Below are 27,872 nucleotides of genomic sequence, written 5' to 3' on the forward strand. Positions count from 1 at the left end.
TTTATTCTGATGAGATTATTCAAGCTTGTATGCAGAATTATCAGAAAGTTTTCACAAAAGGAAGAGAAAAGGCAGATTTCTTAAAGAAATTTCATAATAATGTTGAAGTAATACCAGACGATTTTATTAAACCTGACTATAATAAATTTAATGTGAGCTGGTGTAAAGATGTATGTAAAATACACAGATCAATTACCGAGGGCAGGTGTGCACTCTATAGCGCAAACCACTATCTTACAGAACTGCTTGTGAAAACTGAATCAACGTTTCAACATCAAATCGATTTTAAATGTGAAAATGAAAGAATGAAATCAATGAAAAATTGTCCGTTTTATACTAATGATAAAAAGAAACGGTATGCAAGACAAGGCTTTTTTTATAATGGAAGTGAAGTTGTATGTGTTTATTGTGGATATCAATTATTCATGCATAAAGCGCGTATTTGCAATCTAAACAGTACTACCAACCCTATAAATTTTTCAGTTTTAGTTCCACTCATATAAAAAGAGATGCAGGTAAAAGTTGATTTTAGTATGTGTTAAAAGCAGGTGAAGGAAGAATGGATCCAAAACAGTGGTTAACGGCTGATGCTGACTTAGAGAAAAAATTATGTGATTATTTGGAATGGTATGAAGTATGTGAACAATCAATTGTGAAAGCTAGAGCAAAAAATCGTGATACAAGTCTGCTTGAAAATATAAAATCAATTTTTCTAACAACAGTAAATTTAAACGATATTAGTGAATATTTAACCTATTACAGACCTTTCAAATTAAATGTGAATAAACTTATACAATTGGAAAATGAAATATTACAACAGCATATGACGTCATTGTCAGAAACCAGTTAGAGTTCATCGACTTTTTTGCCGACATGTAGAAACATGTTCCTGTGCTTGAACTGTGGGGGGAAGAGAGCTAAATTTAGTATAGACTCTAAGTGTATAAAAATTTTAATCATTCTGTATTCTACATTACGTGTGTAAGGACGTGTTTTTCGACTATGCAAGAGTTTCAAGATTTTGATTTGAAAAAATTCAATCAATCAGCACGTGAGGAAATTCCGATTGTGCAAATTAAGGACTTAAAAGCAGACTATAGTTATAAAATAGAAAAAGCGAGATTGGTGCGAACTCAGTGTGGACTTCGAATTGTTTTGAAAATCTACAATGTTGACAAGAAAAGCGGCGCCTATTCTTTCTATGATGTTTATCTACCTGAAAAGTTTCTCTCATCAATAAATATTAACACATTGGACAGTTTTAACAGTAAAAAATATATAATGAGATGTGAACATCGCGAGGATAAACCATCTTTAATTCATTTGGAAAAAGCTAAATAAAAAAAATTGATAGATCTAATTTCTGCAGTATTGAGTTAACTATGAGCAGACTAGCAGGAATAGAAGCAACAAAGAAAGGGATTAATTATTGGTGATACACTGATATTGATGTTGTCTGAACAATGCTGAAAGATCATACAAGTGAGTAGGTCTGTCTATAGCTGAATGAAAATTGATACTTCTATATTCTATTGATATGAAAATATTGATTATAATATAGATACAATATCAATATTTTAGTTATAGATGGAGATGAGGCACTATAACCTCAACGCCTGGGCTTTTTACTGCACATATGCTAATGAATATAAGTTTAATGAATATAATTTTTTAAACTTGTATTCGTTTTCATTCAATAGTCAGGTGGAAACAAAAGCTTTTCAGTCTTAAACAAGATCTTCTAGTGATCAGTTCAGTTTTGAGTGTGTGTGTGAGAAAAAGATAGACATAACCTATAAAATGTCACAATGTAATAGCTATTCAAAATTTAAAAAGTTGTCAAGACTTTTGATGGGGATAACTTATGAAGAATTTGTTGATTTAGCAAACAGTATTCAATATTCACAATATTGTACAGGAGTTGATGATTATTTGTTTAAAAAAAAACCTAAGTTAGAGGAAAGCAAAAATAGTGAGCATAATACAGCTTTGAAGAATTCAAATTCAAGATTCTCAATTCTTTCCGAAATTTATGATTTATTAGATGTAATAAATAGTGGTTCTGCCCATTTCCATTATGGATGCAGCTGTGAATGTTCCATAACCACAATAATTAATTGTAACCAATTATGGGAAGCATTATTTGATCTTGCATATCGTAAATGCAAAAAATAGTAAGTCAGGCTGGGGGGAGAGGAAAGGCTAAGATGGAGGTAGCTGTCAGAGCTTGCAGAGAAGGAGAGGCTTTGATGGCTGCGATTGTAGAGAAGTGAGCTGAGGTACGTTCAGAGAGGGAACCAGTTCTTGAGCTTACAAAATAAAGCTAAAAGCTGAAAGATCTTTTCACATGGCGGGCGGGGTCTTAGATGCCGAAGAGAGGAAACAGGTATAGTGGGAATGAAGGAGAACAAGGTGGAGCCAACCAGTTAGCCTACATGGCGGCTGGCAGGTGGGGCTGGGAAGCTATTCCATTGAAAATTTTAGTTCCACCTCTGAAACATAGCTGTTATTGGTATAGTGGGAATGAAAGAATAGAAGGAGAACAAGGTGGAGCCAACCAGTTTCTTACAAAATGGAGAGCTATGGCGGGGGGAAGTTCTTCCGTATGGAGCACAGAAAATTTAAGCTCTGCCTTCCTGAGCTCCTATTGGTTGCTAAAACCGGTGTTATTCCACTACTTTCCTACAAGAAAGTATAGCTCAAAAAATATTATTTTACTGTGGCTATCAAATCATCTTGTGTTTGTTACATATTATCAATCAGAGTTGTTAATTAAAATTGTAATCTTCAATATGATATTATACGTTTTAGATAGCTAGGCTATCTATAGAGAGATTTATTCAAACTTTGAACTAGTATTCCCTTAAAGGTAAATCTTGAAGCTAATCTTTTGGAGAATCTTGTTTTGTCATGTGTATGAGCAGAGTTAGTTTAAAATGGGCAGCAATTTAGTATTTGATTCAATTTATGGCTAATTTCCTTAAAGAAGAGTGTCAATTTAGTGAGACAGTGTTAAGTGCTTTGATTAGGTCATCAAAACTTCTGGAATTATTGTAGAAATTTTCTTTTTTTGAGATTCAGAATAGATATTGGAAACCAATAAATGAATCGCCTAATGTCAAGAATCCAAAGTTAGAGCCAATCGTTCTTGTGGAGTTATTGATTCCCTCATGATGATATCATTATTGTTTAGATTACTAGTTGAATTAGATTCAGTATATTAACAAGATAATGTTTTGACAACCTAATAAAGTTTGAACTGTCAATCTTATGTCATGTAGCCATTTATTTCCTTACTTCAACCTACAATCGTTCAACCCACCAACATCGTTTGCCAAGTTTTATTTTTGATTTTATTATATAAGTCATTGAAATAAAATGATACTGCTGCAATTTGTGATAACTATCTTCAATGATGGAATGACACCATTGTTGTCATGTTGTGGAAAATCTACATCTACCATGTCTTCGTGTCGTCTGCAAATCAGATAGCTTTTTGAATGCCGAGGCATACGTGGATCGCGTCCACAAGGACGTACAGTGAATGTTGAGGCATATGTACATACAATTGTTCGCGCGAATCTGTACGGGCGTGTGTACAAGGCTTTAAGAATACAGATATAGTCAGCTGATTAAAAGTAAATTGCTCATGTTCGCGGCGCGTATATCTGTGCACACCTCAAGATATATTTTTCAATGCCGAAGCATGTGTGCGACGCACAATGCCTCGCCAATACTTGCCTTGCACCAATATGTGCGTCTGTCAATACGCGGCTTTCATCCTTAGGGGAAAGGGCTGTTGAAATCCCCTCTATGATTTTCGATTATTTTGTCATTTCAATTAATTACAGTAGGTGGAAGTGATTAATCATCATGACTCATTCAATTTTATTAGGCACAATGGATTTCGAAGTAAGTACTTGAATGAACATTTTTTTCAAAATGTGTAGGGATGTAGGCTAGTATTAAGGTTCGAACCCACTAGAACGTACCAGACACGGACCGTGTCAGACCATGCCAGGCACGTGAAATAACAACTATGCCCACTACAACGGATCAACAGCGTTCTATGCCAGTACATTACGCGTATGGTACGCGTATGATACGCGTATGATGCCCGGTCAGAAGTTGTTGGGAACGCGTCAGTTAGCAAGAGAATGTAGCGGTGAACTGGTTACCAACGCGGTGCATGCGCGGTTACAACGGGGTTTGCAGGCGGCACGTGCCATGCAAGGAGCGTTCCGTCACAGACAAAATATACTGGCCGACAAATGTTGACCTGGACGTGCATGGCACGCTCCGTGCTTGGCCGGTGACGGAACGGTCTAATGGGTGTATTACATATCAAATGATGCAAAGAATATTTTTTTGCATGTGTCGGTACGGGCACGGTCATGGTATGATACGTTCTAGTGGGTTCGAACCTTTATAAGGAAAATAGGCTACTACATAACCTGAAAAATGCACTGTTCAAGACCTAAGTTCCTGTTACAATCAATTAATTTTGGGGACCGAGCTTTGCTCTGGAGTACAAAAGCATAGAACATTTATTACGAAAGAAGAAATTATAATAACATTCATACAGAAATGTTCTATCCAATCACAGTAAATTGTTATTAATTCCCAGAGGAATGCAAAAATTTTCCTCACAAAGACCCAGTTGCACAAAAGCAGGTTAAATTTTAATCCTGATAAACTTCATGTGAATCAAATCAGAGAAGACCTTTTCAAAAAGATGGATCTACTGGAATTAATCAGGATTGAAAATAACCCAGCTTTTTGCAACCGGCACTAAGTACCTGATTGAATGATCACAAAAGTTCAACAGCTGAGTCATAATTTTGAAACAGTCCCACACACATGAACTTGCTCACTCACTTCCATCACCAACAGACGACCATCAGCTGTTTTTCCAAGGATGAATAATAATTATCCTTTCAATGTCCTTCAGAAAGTTTTCTCAGGGATGAGATCTAGTGCAATCGAATCTTTATATTATAAACCTACTATGTCCTGAATTTCATGAGAATCATTAGAGCAGTTTTCGAGATCTGGTGAAATACAAACATCTAAACATATAAACAGAAGCTGCTTGTTTGATAGTAAGTTATACAATAATATTTAAAGAAGGCAGAGAATCATCAACAATGTTCCCATATCATCATTCTCTGTCATTATAACATGGACCTCATCACTATGGATACTCCACTCCATTTAATGTGGGATTTGTTTATGTGACTCATGATAGAAAAAACGCTAAGGCTAGGCACTCACCAATTAGTCAAGACAAAGACATGATCAGACACATTTAGTCACAATACTTCACATTGTTGCTTATGAGGCAACACTTATGATTAGTTATTGCAATTAAACATGTCTTTATAAGCAACTATGTGAATTAATGTGACTAAACCTGTGTGATCACGTCTTTTCTTGACTAACTGGTGTGCGCCTAGCCCAATGTAGAAATTCATTCCACATGATGGAGCATAAGGTGTTACACTTTGGGTTTTCATGGGAATGTTCACAATCTGAAATATTTATTCAATACCATATTTGAAATTGGATCGAATATTGCAAGCTGAACAATTCCTGAAAGAACCAAATTTATTATTTTCTTATTTAATCACAACATAACATACTACAACTGAGCCACTGACTTGCTTACAGGGAGGAGAGTACAGCTACAGATGCCACAGTCGATCCAGACCAGTCCAGATTCAGCCAAACAACTTGGATGGTCAAGGACAAGACAACTCAGGGTCAATGACACATTCTCAACATTAAGGACCAGACATGGACATCTGTGATTGGCCAATCTATGGACCAGATGAAGCTGAAGACACCATTGAAGAAAAACACCAGATTCAGCATAACATGGATAATCAGGTTGTATATTTAGACCACAATTATTCAAAACATCGATTTGAAATTATAGTGCTAAAGCCAGAGGTCCTGATTGAAGAAGAAGAACACCAACAACAGGAAGGAATAGTGAAAGGAGAGGAGATCCAGCAAGAAAATGATACAGGCATACAGATTGAAAGCATCTATTCTCTCTCAACAGATAGACTGAACTGTGACCCCTTTATACCTGAACACTTGAAAGTTGAAAATGAAGAAGAATCTTATGAAACAAACTCTGAAACATTAGTGGATATTGAAGACATAGTGATTCTGATACATTATTTACACATTGCGAAAGTATAAGCTTACCACCAGGAGTATGTATATCAAACTCTGTTGGACAAGGAGGTTCAAGCTCCATCAATAGATCAGTTGATGAAACTCTTGAGAACACTTTGATCAACGATTCTGATGAAGACCTCAATGAGGTGGACTTATTAATAAAAAATGCAAGAAAGAATGTGATTGATGCAGAAAGTGATAGTGACTTAACTGAATGTCATTTGTGTGGTGGAGAATTCAGCAACATCAGAGAATTAAATCTTCATTGTAGAATACACACAGCTGGGAAACAACATAAGTACTGTAACTACAAAACAATAAAAAAATCAAATCTCACCCAACATTCAAGGATTCACACTGGAAAGAGACCCTACAGCTGTGATTTCTATACCTACAAAGCTAATCAGAAATCTGATCTCACCAAACATATAAGGATTCACACTGGTGAAAAACCCTATACCTGTGATTTTTGTGGCTACAAGGCAACAAAGAAATCAGCTATCACCCAACATCTAATGATTCACACTGGAGAGAGACCATTCAGCTGTGATTTCTGTGACTACAAAGCTAATCAGAAATCTGATCTCACCAAACATATAAAAACTCACACTGGAGAGACACCATTCAGCTGTGATTTCTGTGATTACAAAACAATAAAAAAATCAAATCTCACCCAACATTTAAGGATTCACACTGGAGAGAGACCCTACAGCTGTGGTTTCTGTGACTATAAAGCAACAGTAAAATCAAATCTCACCCAACATTTAAGGATTCACACTGGAGATAGACCCTTCAGCTGTGATTTTTGTGACTACAAAGCAACAGAGAAATCATCTCTCACCAAACATATAAGGATTCACACCGGTGAAAAACCCTATACCTGTGATTTTTGTGACTACAAGGCAACAAACAAATCAGCTATCACCCAACATTGGAGGATTCACACTGATGAAAGACCCTACAGCTGTGATCTCTGTGATTATAAATCAATACAAAAATCAAATCTCACCCAACATATAAGGACTCACACTGGAGAGAGACCCTTCAGATGTAATTTCTGTGACTACAAATCAACACACAAATCAGCTCTCAACAGACATCTGAGGACGCACACTAAAGAAAGATCCTAGAGCTGTGATTTCTATGACTACAAAACAAATCTAAAAAACATTTAAGGAAACACATTTGCAAAAAACTTTGAAATTCAATTTTTCCATACAAAATCTCTTACAATCCAAAACAACATTCAAATACTCAAAATATTTAACTGATTTCTGAGGCCCCATAACTCTTACAACAGCTCAACTCTCAAAACTCTGAACCATTCATTAACATAGAAAATATATGTTTAATTATAGCAATCATTATTTTCATAAAAACTCTGTCAATCAGAAATCAATCTCAGACATAATACTTCAAGAAAGTTTTAAAATGTTAATGTCTTGCCCTTCTTATCATCTGCATGATTCATCAATTTTCTATCTGAATATTTTTTTTTAATTTAGCTGACTCACTGTACATACTACTATAAATATTCCCAGATTTGTTTTTCTAGTCAGTACAATTTGTATTCATATTTTTTGAATACTTGTACAATAAAGTATAATAGTTTTCAAATAAAACACTCAAAATTCGTTTCTGTCACTCCTATGTATCCTATTATAAAATTATCCATTAATGGTGATGATTTCTTGATCCATTCCGAGCTGCTTTGTATAAACACACTTTTTCTATGTATTTTAACACGACATGCAGTCAATTATTAAGTAAATGTTAAAAACTTTTACTTACTGACATTTACTTAATAATTGACTGCATGTCGTGTTAAAATACATAGAAAAAGTGTATCCATTAATGTCTATGAATGCAACATCAGTTATGTCTTTTGAAATAAATAATCCTTGCTTCATTACATTTTATTTGAAAAAACATTTCTACCAGACTTTTTAATAGTGTTACAATGTTACAAAATTTGTCATGCTCTTTGCACCTGGACACACAAGTTTTTTTGTTCTCAAATGACTTTTCAATTGCATAAATTGAAGAAAATTAAAATGAGAGGCCAAAATATGTTCTTTCTAAATTTTTCAATCTCGCTTTCACCACCCACTTCATCTTTTGAAACAAAAATGTTTTAGCATTTCAAAAATGTTATGTTAGTTTGCTTAAAAAGTCTTGACATTGACAATCATAATCATTGATTAAAAAATAACTATGGGTAGAATCCAGACATCAATAGAAATAACACATTTTCCCTGTTACATTGATATAAAATATTTTCTTATTACAACATAACATAATTTTGAGGAAAGTGATATTTCAAAGAGAAAACATATTCTAAATTTCATAAAATAATTAAATTTCCTTTAAATCCTTCAACCCTAAAAATTTCTCATTACTACTAGGATGATAATCTCTATCCAATTCTGAGGTTAATTTATAAATTTGAAAAATTTTTAATTTTACATGACTTGGCAACCCTGTAATTTGTTCTGATGTAGGGTAAAATCTCAATATATTTTTTACATACTATAATAAATTTAATTATCATTATCAACAGCAATCATTGTTACATCAGATATTATGTAGAGCATGGTTTGGATCACAGGTATTTACTATGAAAGGACAATCTATCAGTTATCCTACCACCATGGAAGTGGCAACTATGCTGTCTTATCCTTTCATTGACATGAATATCATCACTATAGGTGAGTTTCAAGAATTCAATTAATTGACCGAGCGAAGTGAGGTCTAAGATTCAAGTCACCGGTTTGGCATTTCTCTTAATGTTTATATGTTGCACATTTACGGCGAAATGCGGTAATAGATTTTCATGAAATTTGACAGGTATGTTCCTTTTTTAATTGTGTGTCGACGTATATACAAGTTTTTTAGAAATTTTGCATTTCAAGGATAATATAAAAGGAAAAAGGAGCCTCTTTCATACGCCAATATTAGAGTAAATATCAGACTATAGAATTATTCATTATAAATCAGCTGACAAGTGATTACATAGATGTGTGGAGAAGCCAGTCTATTGCTGTATTTCCATAAGGTCTATAGTTTCAATCAGGTACTTGTGGATGAGAATACTGCATGAGGAGGTGCACAGAACTACTAGTTATTTTTAATCTATTTTATTAAATTTCAACAAAAAAAGGCTAAGTGACACTTAAGAGCACATTATTTCCCTTATAACTAATAAAATTATTCAAGACTTATTGGTTTCTGAACAATACTAATTTATTAAACAAATAATGTCATTTAGATACAGAGTTGCATGAAAAGAAATATTATGTATATGAAAAGAAATATTTTTATCTAGCACATGCCGATTTGTACATCCATGAGCACTGCATGAAACTACCATACTTTGAATATTTTTTATTGCTTCAATAAAAAAATATCATTTGATAAAGGTAATTAGGTATTTCCAATAAATTGGGTTAATGAATGACAAATCAAATTGTGATCCAATAACTAATTGTAAATTGTAGGATTTTTGTAATTTTGTAGGATATGTGGATTGTCAAATATTTAAATAGAAACATACATGGAGTATATAATTTGTATCATGATTAACAAATTTAGAACTGCATAATGCAAGTGAAACTATAGTTTCCCAAGCAAAAATGGGTCTCTCAAGGTCAAAGTTTTCTCCTGACACCACCACCCGTCTCCACCAACACTGTTGCCACTTTGTACTAAGGTTGGTTAGTGAGAGAAAAAGTGAATGTGTGTGAGAGAGAGGGTGTGAGAGTGAAGTACTGTTTGTCTTCTCTGGATTGTTGACTATGACGAGGACAATATTGTTCACAGTTTTACAAATGTATTGTTATGTATTGTACATAATGATTCTATATTATATATAATACATGTAACTTTCAACAGCTGTACTGGGGTTTGAATGAGAATTGATCAAATGAGAATTCATGCAAATTGGAAAATGCAGAGTGAAGTGGACACTAAAAGAATATTGAATAAAATAGATAAAATTACATCACTCCACTTCTAATTGATTACTATAAAAGTCTTCAAGTAACCTTTATGAAATAATAGCTCAGTTTTAAAATAGTTGCATTTATAAAGAAAAATCTAATCATGATTATAAAATTGGATTTCTTGATGTCATGACTCAAGAAAGAGTTATACATTATACATAAAAATATTCTTTCCTCCATTTCATGATGTTGAAGAAGATAGCGGTGGAGGGGTGGAGGTAACGGGGGATGTTATTGTTCTAACTTCAAAGAATGACACAATAGAACTTTTGAACCTGATGTGCTCAAAAGAATTTGTGACAGGTAGTGACGGAAAAGAAGAAGAGGGAAGATATGAGAAGGAAAGAGTGATCTTCAGGGTGTAGAAATATAGTCAATGAATATAGACTGGTCGAGTGAGTTGTGGACAACAGTGGCAACATTGCAGTGGCCTTGAGAGACTCATTTTCGCTTGGGCAACTATAGCTTCTCTACAGGGTTCCTACAAAAAAGTATAGCTCACATATTATCTTACTGTGGCTATCAAATCATCTTGTGTTTGTTTTATGTTATCAATCAGAATGGTAATTTGAATTGTAATCTTCAATATGATATTATATGTTTTAGATAGCTAGGCTATCCATAGAGAGATTTATTCAAACTTTGAACTAGTATTCCTTATAGATAAATCTTGAAGCTAATCTTTTGGAGAATCTTGTTTTGTCATGTGTATGAGCAGAGTTAGTTTTAAATGGGCAGCAATTTAGTATTTGATTCAATTTATGGCTAATTTCATTAAAGAGAACTGTCAATTTTGTAAGACAGTGTTAAGTGCTTTGATTAGGTCATCAAAACTTCTGGAATTGTTGTAGAAATTTTCTTTTTTGAGATTCAGAATAGATATTGGAAACCAACAAATGAATCGCCTAATGCCAAGAATCTCAAAGTTAGGGCCAATCGTTCTTGTAAAGTTATTGCTTCCCTCATGATGGTAGCCTATCATTTGTTTGGATAACTAGTTGAATTAGATTCAGTATATATATTAACAAAATGATGTTTTGACATCCTAAATAAAGTTTGAATTGACAATCTCATATCTTATGTCATGTAGCAATTTATTTCCTTACTTCAACCTACAATCGTTCAACCCACCAACATCGTTTGTTAAGTTTTATTTTCGATTTTATTTTACAAGTCATTGAAATAAATGATACAGCTGCATTTTGTAATAACTATCTTGAATGATGGAATGACGCCATTGTTGTCATGATGTGGAAAATTTACATCTACCTGTCTTCATGTCGTCTGCAAATCAGATAGCTTTTTGAATGCCGAGGCATACGTGGAACGCGTCCACAAGGTCGTACAGTGAGTGCCGAGGCATGTGTACATACGATTGTTCGCGCGAATCTGTACGGACGTGTGTACAAGGCTTAAGGCGTCACTTGGAATGTTCAGGTTTTTCTCAAGATGGTTGAAGGCTTGGCTTGTTGATTTACATTTTCCTCTTGAAATTTTCTAAATAATTGAAATTTAAGATATTTTGTTTGACATTTGAATGTTTTTATAAAATTTATTGATGTTATAGATCATATTTGAAGTGTATATTTCAAATTTCTTTTCAATTTGTGTTGAATATTTTATTTAATTTTGAAAGCCATAAGCCTGCCTTAAAACCTGTAAATGAAAGATAAGTACTCTAAGGCCCGATTTCACCAAACACCAAACCAACAGTTTAACAAAATAAAAACTGCTGTTTGGCCGTAACCGACAGAATCGAATTTCACCACACACGTTTAGGGTCACGTGACTTCGAAAACTCCAGTTCAAACTGACCGGCCAAGTTTGGTTGGTCAGCCTTCGAAAACGGGCGATTATAACTTAAAAAATGTTTTAGATTGCACTACCTACTGTCGCGTTTCTGTGTACTGCAATCGTAGAGAGCTGAATGTTAAGGTCACACACTAATGTATTGTCATTTTAAATGTTGTTAAATACTCAGTTGATTATTTTGATATTTTTTCGAATTAGTTATGTTAGGCCCAATTTCACCAAAGTTTCTGAAACCGCCGGTTTCGAAACTGTGGTTCCTGGCTGAACAGAAGTTTTGAATGCTGACGGATTTCACCAGCACAAACTGACCAAAGATTCCGAAACCGTCGTTTTGGGGTACAGTAGCCTCTCTCTTAACCGGACACCTTTTAACCGGACATCGGTTTAACCGGACTACACTCCACGGAAGTGACATCTCTTTAACCGGAAAATAATTATCAGCACATCGGTTCAACCGGTCTGGATTGGCAGGAAATGGAAACTGCTGTTACAACTTTTCTCGTGGGAAAGACTATTTTCTTGTGTTTTGTGTTCACAGATATCATAATAAAGCTAGTCTAGTTTTATTATTTTTACGTAAAAGTCATTATTGGCTTATAAACTACAAAATATGCGTACCAATTTAACGACTTTTAGGGAACGTCGGTTTAACCGGAAAAAACGTTATCCGGACTGGCCTCAGTCCCGATGAGTCCGGATAAGAGAGAGGCTACTGTATTGTGAAGGCAGTGAACCCACTTGACGTCATTTTTATAACCTAAAAACCTCGTTGTGCTCTCGTAGATTGTTGTTCTAACATTCAATACGAATAAGAATCTTCATTATTAAAGACATTGTTAACAATGCATTTACAAACGTCAATAATAGGTACTAGATAATACATAATAGTACTAGTCTGCAAATATTTGGTCTAGTCAATCACATAAAATTCTTGTATGCTATATAAAATTTAGGCTTTCAGTAGTTTTCAATTTTCTTCTGAAGAATGCAAGAGACAATGATTTGATTCCTAGTAGTAAAGAATTGTCAAGTATACACAAGTGATGTATACTTAAAGACAGATGTATACACAAGATTTTTTTGCAAAGTAGTGATCCTGAGCTTTTGAGCTCTGATATTATTCCTATTTCTGAATAGGTGATTGAATATCTATTGTAAGTGGACATAATATTAGAGTTTTTTCTAGGTTCAATGAGAGATTTCATTATTCACATGAATCATTAAGGAGTACAGAGCTATCATCTAGAAAATTTTGTACTCCTCTTTTGGATTTACAACTAACTTTGAGATTAAAATCATCAGCAAAATGTAATCCTGCTTTATGAGTACCTTCTATGTTACAAATTATGTCATTAAAATATAGGCTATTAATGAGTATTGTTCCAAGTTCCAAGTATGGAGCGTTGAGTGACCCTATACCGATCCTTCCTGCCCTTAGAGAACTGACAATCTCTGTAAACAATCTGGTTGCGGTCTTTTAAATATGACATAACGAGATCGATTCATTCAGAATTGCAGCCATAATAAGAAAGTTTGCTACCAAGTATGTTATGCCAGTACCGTATCGTAAGACATACCAGCATATGACCTAAAGCTAACAGAAAGATCCTTATCCAAATAATCAACAACACTATTTACTAGTCTTGTAACTTCATTACATGGCCTGAAGCCAAATTGTTTTTCAGTAAACATACCAAAGCTTTCAAAATGACTTGATATCTGGTCTTGCATTATGGCCTTGAATACTTTGGATATCACAGGTACAATAATTGATGGTCAGAAGTTTTTTTATCGCCTTTTTTATGTACAAGTAATACCTTAATGTTTTTCAATACACTTGGAAAAATGCCCTTGCAAACCAAACAGTCATACATATACGTATAAGTTGCCTTTTTCTTGTTTCTATAGTTTTCCGGTGTTGTAAATTAGCTATAGGTATTATTTGTAATCGAAAATTTATTCGTTTTTATCTGTTAATTAGTTTTAATTGGGTCATTTATATATATTAGGTAGTTTAATAAGAAACTCATGGAGAAAACGTTGAGTGGGAAAACGATTGGGGAGCCTCTGCATATATATATATGAACAGTTCTGATTGATCTAATAGAAAAACATTTTAATATTATTGAATGTAAGAAGACTTATTACTTTAAATAAATTATTGAAACTGTTGGATTGGTTAAAAATAGGAAGCGATTTCAACAATTTTAATAAACTACTGCCTAATGAATTAACTAACAAACTTATAACTAAATCCAACAATATCAAAATAATCAACTGACTATTGAACAACATTTGAAATGTCAATACATGAGTGTGTGTGACCTAACATTCAGCTCTTTACTATTACAGTAGGCTACACGAAAACGCGAAAGTAGTGCGATATAAAACTGTTTATAGGTTATAATCGCCCGTTTTCGAAGGCTAACCGACCAAACTTGGCCGGTAAGTTTGAACTGGAGTTTTCGGAGTCACGTGACCCTAAACGAGTGTGGTGAAATTCGATTCTGTCGTTTACGGCCAAACAGCAGATTTCATTTTGTTAAACTGTTGGTTTGGTGTTTGGTGAAATCGGGCCTTAGTTAGCTAATTTTCATTAGGCAGTAAGTAGTTTATTAAAATATTGTTGAATTCGCTTCCTATTTTCAACCACTCCAACTCTTTTAACTTATTTGAATAATATGTATTCTTACATTCAATAATATTAAAAAAAAATCTATTAGATCAATCAGAACTGTTCACATATATATGCAGAGGCTCCCTCTAGTCCCTCTAAACGTTTTTCCACTTAACATTTTCTCCATGAGTTTCTTATTAAGCTACCTATTATATATACCCAATTAAAACTAATTAACAGAAAAAACGAATAATTTTTATAACTAATAATTTTTATAACGAATAATACCTATAACTAATTTACAACACTGGAGAAACTATGTGAAGTTTTGAGTTACCTACCTTTTTAATGACTGTTTGGTTTGCAAGGGCATTTTTCCAAGTGTATTGAAAAGCATTAAGGTAATACTTGTACATAAAAATGCGTTAAAAAAACTTGAAGAATTTCAGACCATTTTCAATTGTACCTGTGCTATCCAAAGTATTCAAGGCCATAATGCTAGACCAGATATCAAATCATTTAGAAAGCTTTGGTATTTTTACAGAAAAACAATTTGGCTTCAGGCTATGTAGAAATACTAGTAATGCAGTTACAAGTCTAGTAAATATAGTTGTTGATTATTTGGATAAGGATATTTCTGTTAGCTTCAGGCTTCAGCTCATATGACATGTCTATAGCTTTCAATACTGTTAAGCATAACATAGGCTACTTGGTAACAACCTTTGGTATTATGGCTGCAATTCTGAATCAATCAATCTGGTTATGTAATATTTAAAGGACCGCAACCAGTTTGTTTACAAAGATGGTCAGTTCTCTATAAGGGCAGAAAGGTTAGGTATAGGGTCTCTTAAGGCTCCATTCTTAGAACAATACTCTTTATTAGCCTATATTTAATGACATAATTTTGTAATATAGAAGGTACCATACTCATAAAGTAGGAATTCTTTTTGCTGATGATTTGAATCTCAAAGTTAGTTGTAAATCCAAAAATTTACAAAATTACAAAATAACAAATTTACAAAATTTTCTAGTTGATCTCTACTCCTTAATGGTTTGTGTGCTAGTAATAATCTCTCATTGAACCTAGAAAAAAAATCTGATATTATGTTCACTTATAATAGAAATTTAATTAATGAAGTAGGGACTGAACCTTTAGAATTTTTAGGTACTTCTTGATTCAAAACTTAATTGGCAACCATATGCAGAGTTCATTAGTAGAAGACTAGCAAAGGATATCTACTTGCTGAGAAGGTTAAAGTCAATTGTAGACATTAATGTATTATTGAATGTGTATTTCTCTCAAATACAAAGTTTTTTGTGCTATGGTAATAAATACACAAATTTGCATGCAAATGAGTGTTTTTTATCATGATGCTCAAAGTAACAAATAAAAATGGAAAAATATATTGGATTGATCCAACTAATACCGTCAAAATTCTTGATTAATATTCCTCAATCTATTAAAAATCTCAAAGTACACGAATTCTTTGTAATATTGATATGGATGAGGACTCTTTTCTTACAAATTCGGGAATATGAATAGGCCTAGTCTATTTTTTGTACCTATGTCTTAAGCCGCGTTTACACCAAAGTTATTAACAAAATGTTAATAACTTATTCCTTATAGATTCTATTATATTGAACATAACTTATCATACACGTGATGATCATATGTGTTTGTTAATAATGATTAAGATATTAACACTTTGTTAATAACTTTGGTGTAAACGCGGCTTTATTCAGAGTTAGTTCTGTAAAATAGAATAGAATGACTCCCTTTATTTTTGACCTAGTACATAGTAGTAATCTGAATATTTTATTTATTTAAATAGTGTCTTTCATGGATGGGACACACAGTAAGCTCCAGTTGACGTGTGGGGTTTCTTGAACCTTTGGATCCTTGAATCCGTCCCTTCAAACATAACATGACTCATGGATGTGAACCCAGAAATAGAAATAATATCAGAGTTCAACAGCTCAGGCTCACTACTTCGAAAAAATCGTGTGTATACATCTGTCAAACATTACAATTCTTTACTACTAGGAATATCAAATCATTGCCTCTTGCATTCTTCAGAAGAAAATTGAAAACTGTGCTGGAAGTTTTTATAGCATACAAGAATTTTATGTGATTGACTACATAAAAACTATTTGTAGGCTAATACTACTATGTATTATCTAGTGCCTATTATTGACGTTTATAAATGCATTGTTAACAATGTATTTAATTATAAATATTTACTGCATGGATAAATAAGAATTGAACTAGCTAAAATAGCAGAAAATTAATTTAACATATCAATAAAACATACAAATAGAAATAAAACATTGCGTCTTTTTGGATTTTTTTTTAAAATCACAGTCATTCAACTTATAATTTATTTTGTTTGCCTTCAAGTCCAATTTTTTTTACGTATTTTCGTGGCATTTTAAGTCACTTCATGAAAACTGTAAACAATTCCAACTCACATACAATAGTATATTTCGCACCTAGGGTCGAAAATGTACGTTTTCCGGCTCGAGATCGCGGTTTTCAAGTTCGAGACGAAGTTGAGAACTTGAAGCGTTTGAGAGCCGGAAAAACATTTTTGCCCATGTTGCGAACGCTATTTTTCGCCACACCAAAAAAAACTTCCCAATATAAAAGAAATTGAAAAATAAATAAAATTCAAACAGCCTATTTTGATAGTTTGAATCTTGGTTATGACAACTTTTACTGTCAATTAATTTCAATATTACTAATTAATAATTTACAATAGTGGCCATATTTTTATACTATTAATATTTTTTCGAATAATTGTTTGAATTTTTATAGCTCGTGCTTTGTGCCCGGTGCAATATCTCATGGATAGATGGATGAATAGAATTTTCATTACTATTTTGAAATAATGTGATGAAAAAATTAATATAATTGCATATTTCACAGTCTTGTCTCAAAATATATCTAAAAAATTGATTGAAATTTAAATTACGGTAACTAATATAAAAAAATAGCTAATAAAAGTCGAAATTCATCAACAAAAAATATGTCATTGACTGAGATTCGAACCTAGATCATGTTTGTTATTCACTGAGCTTTGAGTTCTGATGTATTATGCCTTTATGCTCTCAGCCATTGCATATTGTTGAGCAAAGGGACCTGACTGATAACACTTAGCATACACGTAATACTGTAGGTACTGTGAACTAGACTTCTAAAAAAGTTTACTTCATTCCTAAAAAGTGTACCGTACAACAGACTTTGGCTCATGACTTATATTATTAAAATTAATATTATTATCTGTCCCACAATAAAATTTTCACTCTGAATTAAGTCAGGTAACGTATGTAGGCTACTATAATCTAGTGTATAGCGGCAAATTTGAAGCCAGTTTGCCAGCATTTTCACAACAAAATATTGCTCTGAAAATAGTTAAATCATAGAGAAAACATTCAAAGATTCAATCTTGAGTGGGCCTAATGTTTTCTCTATATGGTTTAATATTGAAGAAAAATTATCTAAAAGTTTTAATAATGAATTACAGAAAAATTACTAGGAATTTTCCAGTCAAGGCTGAGTTTCACCAGTAGGCTTACCTTAAACTTCAGATCTCTGCTGTATTTTCTTATTATTATTGTTGATTGTATTGCATTAAGAAGTGGAATTCGATAATAAAAAAGAAACAATTATTACTCTACCTCACTTTTAAATATTGATACAATTATTGTACTTTGATTTCAAATTCGATTCTTCACTTTTAAATACTTGCAATATGTACCTTTCTGACAATGGATAATGCAGCAAACATTATATTGTTGAGGCTATGGAGATATTATCGTATTCTATTGTTTGATATCAAAAACACAATAATAAATATCAAATTATGAAACAGTAATTTATAAAATATATTATAGACATAATACTGCGATTCACGATACATAATTATATAGATTATTACAGTCGTTATGAGATTATCTCTCTATGATTTTTGTGAGATCGGACACGATCAGCTGTTATTCAAGGTCATTTTACAGCCCTAGGGCCATAAAGTTTTAACGGCCTGGTAGGAAAACAATCACTTTTGGCCTCCATATGACGCACGTGAACCAGCTCATTACATCCAAGTGTGGTGAAAACACATTTACTGAACTGATACTGACTCTAATAGGTTATGTTGATGTTGACGAATTCTAGAATACAATATCGACTTGACATGAGCAATAATCGATATTGGGAAACTGATCCACTACACCCCGGCGGGTGACGCTTTTAGCTTTAGATCGACACTATTCATTTTGATAATCAAGTATCGATGTATCAATAGGGGGAAACTATCGAGATCTATTCAGAGAGTCGATTGCAGGTTACAAAGAGATTGAAAATCTTACCGATTGGCATAACCAGCTGTTTGTTTTTACCTCTTTTGTTTTCTGATAATATTAATGTCTTCAAATATATATTTTTTGAATATATTTTTTCACGATTTTTTTTTAGAATTCAAATAGGCTATATCACTATGAATAATGAACATTTTTTTGTTTTTACATATCAAGCTATCTATGACATAGCAGATGACAGAAATGGTGGAACACAACATGTGATCCACTTCACCCCACCTGATCCATTTCACCCCAGATTACAGTACAAAGAATAGACTAGGCCAGGCCTATTCATATTCCCAAATTTGTAAGAAAAGAGTCCTCATCCATATCAATATTACAAAGAATTCGTGTACTTTGAGATTTTTAATAGATTGAGGAATATTAATCAAGAATTTTGACGGTATTAGTTGGATCAATCCAATATATTTTTCCATTTTTATTTGTTACTTTGAGCATCATGATAAAAAACACTCATTTGCATGCAAATTTGTGTATTTATTACCATAGCACAAAAAACTTTGTATTTGAGAGAAATACACATTCAATAATACATTAATGTCTACAATTGACTTTAACCTTCTCAGCAAGTAGATATCCTTTGCTAGTCTTCTACTAATGAACTCTGCATGTGGTTGCCAATCAAGTTTTGAATCAAGAAGTACCTAAAAATTCTAAAGGTTCAGTACCTACTTCATTAATTAAATTTCTATTATAAGTGAACATATCAGATTTTTTTTCTAGGTTCAATGAGAGATTATTACTAGCACACAAACCATTAAGGAGTAGAGATCAACTAGAAAATTTTGTAATTTTGTAAATTTTTGGATTTACAACTAACTTTGAGATTCAAATCATCAGCAAAAAGAATTCCTACTTTATGAGTATGGTACCTTCTATATTACAAAATTATGTCATTAAATATAGGCTATTAAAGAGTATTGTTCCAAGTATGGAGCCTTAAGAGACCCTATACCTAACCTTTCTGCCCTTATAGAGAACTGACCATCTTTGTAAACAAACTGGTTGCGGTCCTTTAAATATTACATAACTAGATTGATTGATTCAGAATTGCAGCCATAATACCAAAGGTTGTTACCAAGTAGCCTATGTTATGCTTAACAGTATTGAAAGCTTTAGACATGTCATATGAGCTGAAGCCTGAAGCTAACAGAAATATCCTTATCCAAATAATCAACAACTATATTTACTAGACTTGTAACTGCATTACTAGTATTTCTACATAGCCTGAAGCCAAATTGTTTTTCTGTAAAAATACCAAAGCTTTCAAAATGATTCGATATCTGGTCTAGCATTATGGCCTTGAATACTTTGGATAGCACAGGTACAATTGAAAATGGTCTGAAATTCTTCAAGTTTTTTTAACACATTTTTATGTACAAGTATTACCTTAATGTTTTTCAATACACTTGGAAAAATGCCCTTGCAAACCAAACAGTCATTAAAAAGGTAGGTAACTCAAAACTTCACATAGTTTCTCCAGTGTTGTAAATTAGTTATAGGTATTATTCGTTATAAAAATTATTAGTTATAAAATTATTCGTTTTTTTCTGTTAATTAGTTTTAATTGGGTATATATAATAGGTAGCTTAATAAGAAACTCATGGAGAAAATGTTAAGTGGAAAAACGTTTAGAGGGACTAGAGGGAGCCTCTGCATATATGTGAACAGTTCTGATTGATCTAATAGAATTTTTTTTAATATTATTGAATGTAAGAAGACATATTATTCAAATAAGTTAAAAGAGTTGGAGTGGTTGAAAATAGGAAGCGAATTCAACAATATTTTAATAAACTACTTACTGCCTAATGAATTAGCTAACTAACTTATAACTAATTCGAAAAAATATCAAAATAATCAACTGAGTATTTAACAACATTTAAAATGACAATACATTAGTGTGTGACCTTAACATTCAGTTCTCTATGATTGCAGTACACAGAAACGCGACAGTAGGTAGTGCAATCTAAAACATTTTTTAAGTTATAATCGCCCATTTTCGAAGGCTGACCAACCAAACTTGGCCGGTCAGTTTGAACTGGAGTTTTCGAAGTCACGTGACCCTAAACATGTGTGGTGAAATTCGATTCTGTCGGTTATGGCCAAACAGCAGTTTTTATTTTGTTAAACTGTTGGTTTGGTGTTTGGTAAAATCGGGCCTGTGTGTGTTCATTTGTTCTGACGTAAACTGAATTTTTTCGAATAATTTTAAAATTATAATTTGATTTGCTCTAGACTGGACTTCTTATTCATAGGCATTAAATCCATTCATGATTTCTCAAGATGTTCGTATAATTATAACCAATGACTTGCCTTGGGTGCGCTGATAGGTGAAAAAACTATCAAACCTTATTGGACAAAATTGGTAGCACAGTAATAGACAAGGATAGCAATACCATTGCTAATCAAACACTGCCATTATAATGTGGACCTCACTGTAGACTTTAAACAGCTAGAGTCAGAAAATTGGCTTTCCAAAACCAGGCATAGTTCATCAATTATATTTTATTGAGCAAGAAATTATATTTTTCAATCAATTTATTATGAATTTTCACTGTTAAGATGTTTGTTAATTAATAATCAATTCTACATCATTAAAAAACAATCTGGCAACAAAGAAAAGCGAGAAAGAGATAGTGCCATTTGCTTTGTTGAATTATAGACAAGGATAGCAATACCATTGCTAGTCAACACTGCCACTAAAACATGGACCTCACTATAACATACTGAGTACTGGTCATCAACTGGCACCATTAGCACCAATAGTTAATACAAATCATATTAATATGATTGGGAAAGAACAACAGACTTGGCCCAAAAGTATTCTATTCTCAAATTTTGATATTGAAAAGCAAGTCTCAAAAGATGGATCAAGTTTTTACTGTTTCAAGTTGAATTTCTGTCCAAAAATATATAATGAGCGATAGATTAAGTCAGCTATATTATCCTAGAAAATAAGTGAACCTTGAACCATTTCTCCATCATAAAATTACATTTATTCCACAGAGAAGAAGTAAGAGTAATGTTCTCCTACTTTGTGGTTTATTCCCACTCTGGCGCACGTATTTTGAGTTCCAGATATTTCCAATTCCGGGATCTGACAAACAAATAATTTAAACAAATAATAAGTTTTAGATATTCCCAATTCCGCCTAGCAACATATTTCGAGCTCCAGATATTTCCAATTCCGGAGGCTGACAAATATAATGCTGAGTTTCACTCAGCAACATTTTTCAAGTATAGGACATTAACATGGACATTTTGAATTCCAGATATTACTGATTCCGCGGTCCCGCTATTGCTGCTGCTTCTGACTACTGATGACTCTGCTGCTCATGTTTAGCTGGTGGATTGATAGGGTCGCCACCAACCTCTCTCCTCAACAACTAAGCTCCTCGCAATTTTGATTACAGGCATCAGACTGGCAAAATATACTCCATCAACTATAGTAAATGCAAATTGGAGAGGCGAGTGATGGTGGCACCATCTGAGTGAAATTGGTAGATTTCAAGCAGTGAAAAAAAATTGTCCGATTTGTGTTTGTTTACATTTGAAATGTCATCATAACCTGAATTCTCATTAAAAATATGTTTATTCAAGATTTTTCAAATTCAGTCATACATTTATGTAAATTTATAATTTCTTGCTTGATAAAATATAATTGATTATTTTAAACGATAATGAACGTTAATGTTAATATTACATCAATAAACTTGTATTAGCTACCGTCTATAGAAGGCATTGACAAGACAGAGGTTTGGCAACGTTGCCTTCTATCTTTCTCCACTACCATTATAACGTGGACCTTACTATAGTACCCTGGCACAAAAATCCGCCATCTTTTTTGAAAGTTCTGCATTGTAATAGTATTGATGGGAAGTGCGGATCATTTTACTGATCCGGATCAATTGATCTCATTCCCTTCCGCAAGCCAATCAAAAGACCGGGATTGTAATCTGTAACAAGATGGCGCAGTCACATGACACAAAGACCTTAAAGATGACTCTTTAAGGCCCGATTTCACCAAACACCAAACCAACAGTTTAACGAAATGAAATCTGCTGTTTGGCCGTAAACGACAGAATCGAATTTCACCACACTCATTTAGGGTCACGTGACTCCGAAAACTCCAGTTCAAACTTACCGGCCAAGTTTGGTCAGTCAGTCTTCGAGAACGGGCGATTATAACCTATAAACATAAACTGTTTTATATTGCACTACTTTCGCGTTTTCGTGTAGCCTACTGCAGTCCTAAAGAGCTGAATGTTAGGTCACACACTCATGTATTGTCATTTCAAATGTTGTTCAATAGTCAGTTGATTATTTTGATATTGTTTCGATTTAGTCATCAATTTGTTAGTTAATTCATTAGGCAGTAGTGTTTATTAAAATTGTTGAATTCGCTTCCTATTTTTAACCAATCCAACTGTTTCAATAATTTATTTAATGTAATAAGTCTTCTTATATTCAATAATATTGAAATGTTTTTCTATTAGATCAATCAGAACTGCTCATATATATATAAATATTTACTCAACGTTTTCTTCATGAGTTTCTTATTAAACTACCTATTATATAATAAATGACCCAATTAAAACTAATTAACAGATAAAAACGAATAAATTTTCGATTACAAATAATACCTTTAGCTAATTTACAACACTGGAAGAACTATAGAAACAAGAAAAAGGCAACTTATACGTATATGTATGACTGTTTGGTTTGCAAGGGCATTTTTCCAAGTGTATTGAAAAACATTAAGGTATTACTTGTACATACAAAAGGCGATAAAAAACTTCTGACCATTAATTATTGTACCTGTGATATCCAAAGTATTCAAGGCCATAATGCAAGACCAGAACTCTGATATTATGTCCACTTACAATAGAAATTTAATTACTGTAATGAAGTAGGGACTGAACCTTTAGAATTTTTAGGTATTGTTCTTCATTCAAAACTTAATTGGCAGCCACATGCAGAGTTCATTAGTAGACGACTAGCAAAGGGTCTCTACTTGCTGAGAAGGTTAAAGTCAATAAATTATTGTAAACATTAATGTATTAATGCATGTTTATTTCTCTCAAATACAAAGTTTTCTGTGTTTTGGTAATAAATATGCAAATTTGCATAGCTTCCTAATTGAAAGGAGTGCTTTTTATCATGATGTTCAAAGTAACAAATAAAAATGGAAAAATATATTGGATTGATCCAACTAATACCGTCAAAATTCTTGATTAATTCCTCCAATCTATTTAAAATGTCGAAGTACAGGATTGATTTGTAATATTGATATGAGGACTCTTCCCTTACAAATTTAGGAATATGAATAGTCTATTCTTTCGATGTCTTATTCATTGTTAGTCATGTAAAATAGAATAGAATGACTGCCTTCATTTTTGAACTATAGTGAGGTCCACGTTATAATGACAGTATTTGATCAACTTTGGTTTTGCTATCCTTGTCTATCATTCGACAAAGCCGGTGGTACTATCCTTTTCTAGGTCCACAACGATGACAATTATGTTTTTGACTGTGTAGAAATATAATTAATGCAGAAAATCAGCATCGCTATTCTTCTATCTTCATCCACTGCCATTATAACATGGACCACACTATAGTACATAGTAGTAATCTTAATATTTTTTAATTTGAATAGTGACTTTCATGGATGGGATACACAATATCTGTGAAACCAGAAATAGGAATAATATCAGAGTTTAACAGCTCAGGATCACTACTTCGCAAAAAAATCTTGTGTATACATCTGTCAAACTTAACAATACTTCTAGGAATTATTCTTTACTACTAGGAATCAAATCATTGCATCTTGCATTCTTTAGAAGAAAATTGAAAACTACTGAAAGCCTAAATTTTATATAGCATACAAGAATTTTATGTGATTGACTGGACCAAATATTTCCAGACTAGTACTATTATGTATTATCTAGTACCTACCTATTATTGACGTTTGTAAATGCATTGTTAACAATGTCTTTAATAATGAAGATTCTTATTCGTATTCTTAACATGTTAGAACAACAAACTACGAGAGCACACAAACCACTCTCTGTCTCAGACAGCACGGTATCGCGCATGCGTTAGCAACGGGTTTTTCACGTTCCATTCAGTCAGATCTTTGAATGTAACGTTCTTTGTGATGATGGTTACCGAGCACTGTAACTGGAGCCAATCGTCATTCTATTTGATGAAGATATTGTTATACAATGATGATTTATCATTAAATTCAATATATAATCATTTTATTTGATAAAAGAAAGAGTACTTTTAAAAAATATAATTATTAAAATATAACAGTTGTTATTCAACTGATGTTAAAAAAACACTATAACTAAGTCAGCATATTTTAAAACAAAAACCGAACCCTCAACCTCCCCTTTTACATTTAAAACATCACATCAATAAACATAACTATTTGAAAAACCTCTAATCCTTTCCAGCATATTGCAATTTCAAAGCAAAATCCTAACCTATCTTTCCACCTTTGAAATATCAAAAAGCATAATTCTACCTGGACCCTAGCCCTTTCTAGCATATTGCAATTTTAAAGCAAAAACCTAACCTAACCTTATGGAACATTATTAAATATAATCCAAAAATCCTAACCACTAACCCCTAACCCCTTCACATTTGATTATTTAGATTTCAAAGCAAAATCCTAATCCCCTAACCTATCCTTTTACATTTGAAACATCAAAAAACATAACTCTAACTGCACCCTAGCCCCTTCTAGCATATTGCAATAATTTCAAAGCAAAACCCCAACCTATCCTAATAACACATTATTAAATATAACCTGAATAAAACCTAACCTCTAACCCTTTCACATTTAATACTTTAGATTTATTCGTCATCTTTAGAACAAAACATAAACATGTGGTTTATTTCATGAACATGTTCACAAACATGTGGTTCAAAGCAAAATCCTAATCCCCTAACCTATCCTTTTACTTTTGAAACATCAAAAAACATAACTCTACCTAGACCCTAGCCCCTTCTAGCATATTGCAATTTTAAAGCAAAACCTAACCTATCCTAATAAAACATTATTAAATATAACCTGAATAAAACCTAACCTCTAACCCTTTCACATTTAATACTTTAGATTTATTCGTCATCTTTAGAACAAAACATAAACATGTGGTTTATTTCATGAACATGTTCACAAACATGTGGTTCAAAGCAAAATCCTAACCTATCTTTCCACCTTTGAAATATCAAAAAGCATAATTCTACCTGGACCCTAGCCCTTTCTAGCATATTGCAATTTCAAAGCAAAATCCTAATCCCCTAACCTATCCTTTTACTTTTGAAACATCAAAAAACATAACTCTAACTGCACCCTAGCCCCTTCTAGCATATTGCAATTTCAAAGCAAAATCCTAACCTATCTTTCCACCTTTGAAATATCAAAAAGCATAATTCTACCTGGACCCTAGCCCTTTCTAGCATATTGCAATAATTTCAAAGCAAAACCCCAACCTATCCTAATAACACATTATTAAATATAACCTGAATAAAACCTAACCTCTAACCCTTTCACATTTAATACTTTAGATTTATTCGTCATCTTTAGAACAAAACATAAACATGTGGTTTATTTCATGAACATGTTCACAAACATGTGGTTCAAAGCAAAATCCTAACCTATCTTTCCACCTTTGAAATATCAAAAAGCATAATTCTACCTGGACCCTAGCCCTTTCTAGCATATTGCAATTTCAAAGCAAAATCCTAATCCCCTAACCTATCCTTTTACATTTGAAACATCAAAAAACATAACTCTAACTGCACCCTAGCCCCTTCTAGCATATTGCAATTTCAAAGCAAAATCCTAACCTATCTTTCCACCTTTGAAATATCAAAAAGCATAATTCTACCTGGACCCTAGCCCTTTCTAGCATATTGCAATAATTTCAAAGCAAAACCCCAACCTATCCTAATAACACATTATTAAATATAACCTGAATAAAACCTAACCTCTAACCCTTTCACATTTAATACTTTAGATTTATTCGTCATCTTTAGAACAAAACATAAACATGTGGTTTATTTCATGAACATGTTCACAAACATGTGGTTCAAAGCAAAATCCTAACCTATCTTTCCACCTTTGAAATATCAAAAAGCATAATTCTACCTGGACCCTAGCCCTTTCTAGCATATTGCAATTTCAAAGCAAAATCCTAATCCCCTAACCTATCCTTTTACATTTGAAACATCAAAAAACATAACTCTAACTGCACCCTAGCCCCTTCTAGCATATTGCAATTTCAAAGCAAAATCCTAACCTATCTTTCCACCTTTGAAATATCAAAAAGCATAATTCTACCTGGACCCTAGCCCTTTCTAGCATATTGCAATTTTAAAGCAAAAACCTAACCTAACCTTATGGAACATTATTAAATATAATCCAAAAATCCTAACCACTAACCCCTAACCCCTTCACATTTGATTATTTAGATTTCAAAGCAAAATCCTAACCTATCTTTCCACCTTTGAAATATCAAAAAGCATAATTCTACCTGGACCCTAGCCCTTTCTAGCATATTGCAATTTCAAAGCAAAATCCTAACCTATCTTTCCACCTTTGAAATATCAAAAAGCATAATTCTACCTGGACCCTAGCCCTTTCTAGCATATTGCAATTTCAAAGCAAAATCCTAATCCCCTAACCTATCCTTTTACATTTGAAACATCAAAAAACATAACTCTACCTAGACCCTAGCCCCTTCTAGCATATTGCAATTTCAAAGCAAAATCCTAATCCCCTAACCTATCCTTTTACATTTGAAACATCAAAAAACATAACTCTAACTGCACCCTAGCCCCTTCTAGCATATTGCAATTTCAAA

General features: G+C 32.9%; 2 protein-coding genes across 2 annotated transcripts in view; one reads left to right on the forward strand and one right to left on the reverse strand.

The window, feature by feature from the left end:
• The window catches only part of LOC120350411, a 33,570-nt gene extending 8,502 nt beyond the window's left edge, over window positions 1-25,068 (reverse strand). The window contains exon 1 of the mRNA XM_039423634.1: window positions 24,955-25,068. The gene's annotated coding sequence lies outside the window, so the exon portion shown is untranslated. The remainder of the gene's footprint in view (window positions 1-24,954) is intronic.
• LOC111054777 (zinc finger protein 771-like) lies at window positions 3,756-7,535 on the forward strand. Its single transcript, XM_039423635.1, has 2 exons — window positions 3,756-3,912; window positions 5,671-7,535. Exon 2 carries the CDS (start codon window positions 6,705-6,707, stop codon window positions 7,317-7,319), a length of 615 nt encoding a protein of 204 aa, XP_039279569.1. The 5' UTR covers window positions 3,756-3,912; window positions 5,671-6,704; the 3' UTR covers window positions 7,320-7,535.
• Window positions 25,069-27,872: the final 2,804 nt, after the last annotated feature.

The sequence above is a fragment of the Nilaparvata lugens genome, chromosome 3 (assembly GCF_014356525.2).
Source record: "Nilaparvata lugens isolate BPH chromosome 3, ASM1435652v1, whole genome shotgun sequence".
NCBI classification, from domain to species: domain Eukaryota; kingdom Metazoa; phylum Arthropoda; class Insecta; order Hemiptera; family Delphacidae; genus Nilaparvata; species Nilaparvata lugens.

Excerpts from the sequence above, each read along its gene's own strand:
- LOC111054777 (XM_039423635.1), top strand. The coding sequence starts at position 6,705 with ATGATTCACACTGGAGAGAGACCATTCAGCTGTGATTTCTGTGACTAC.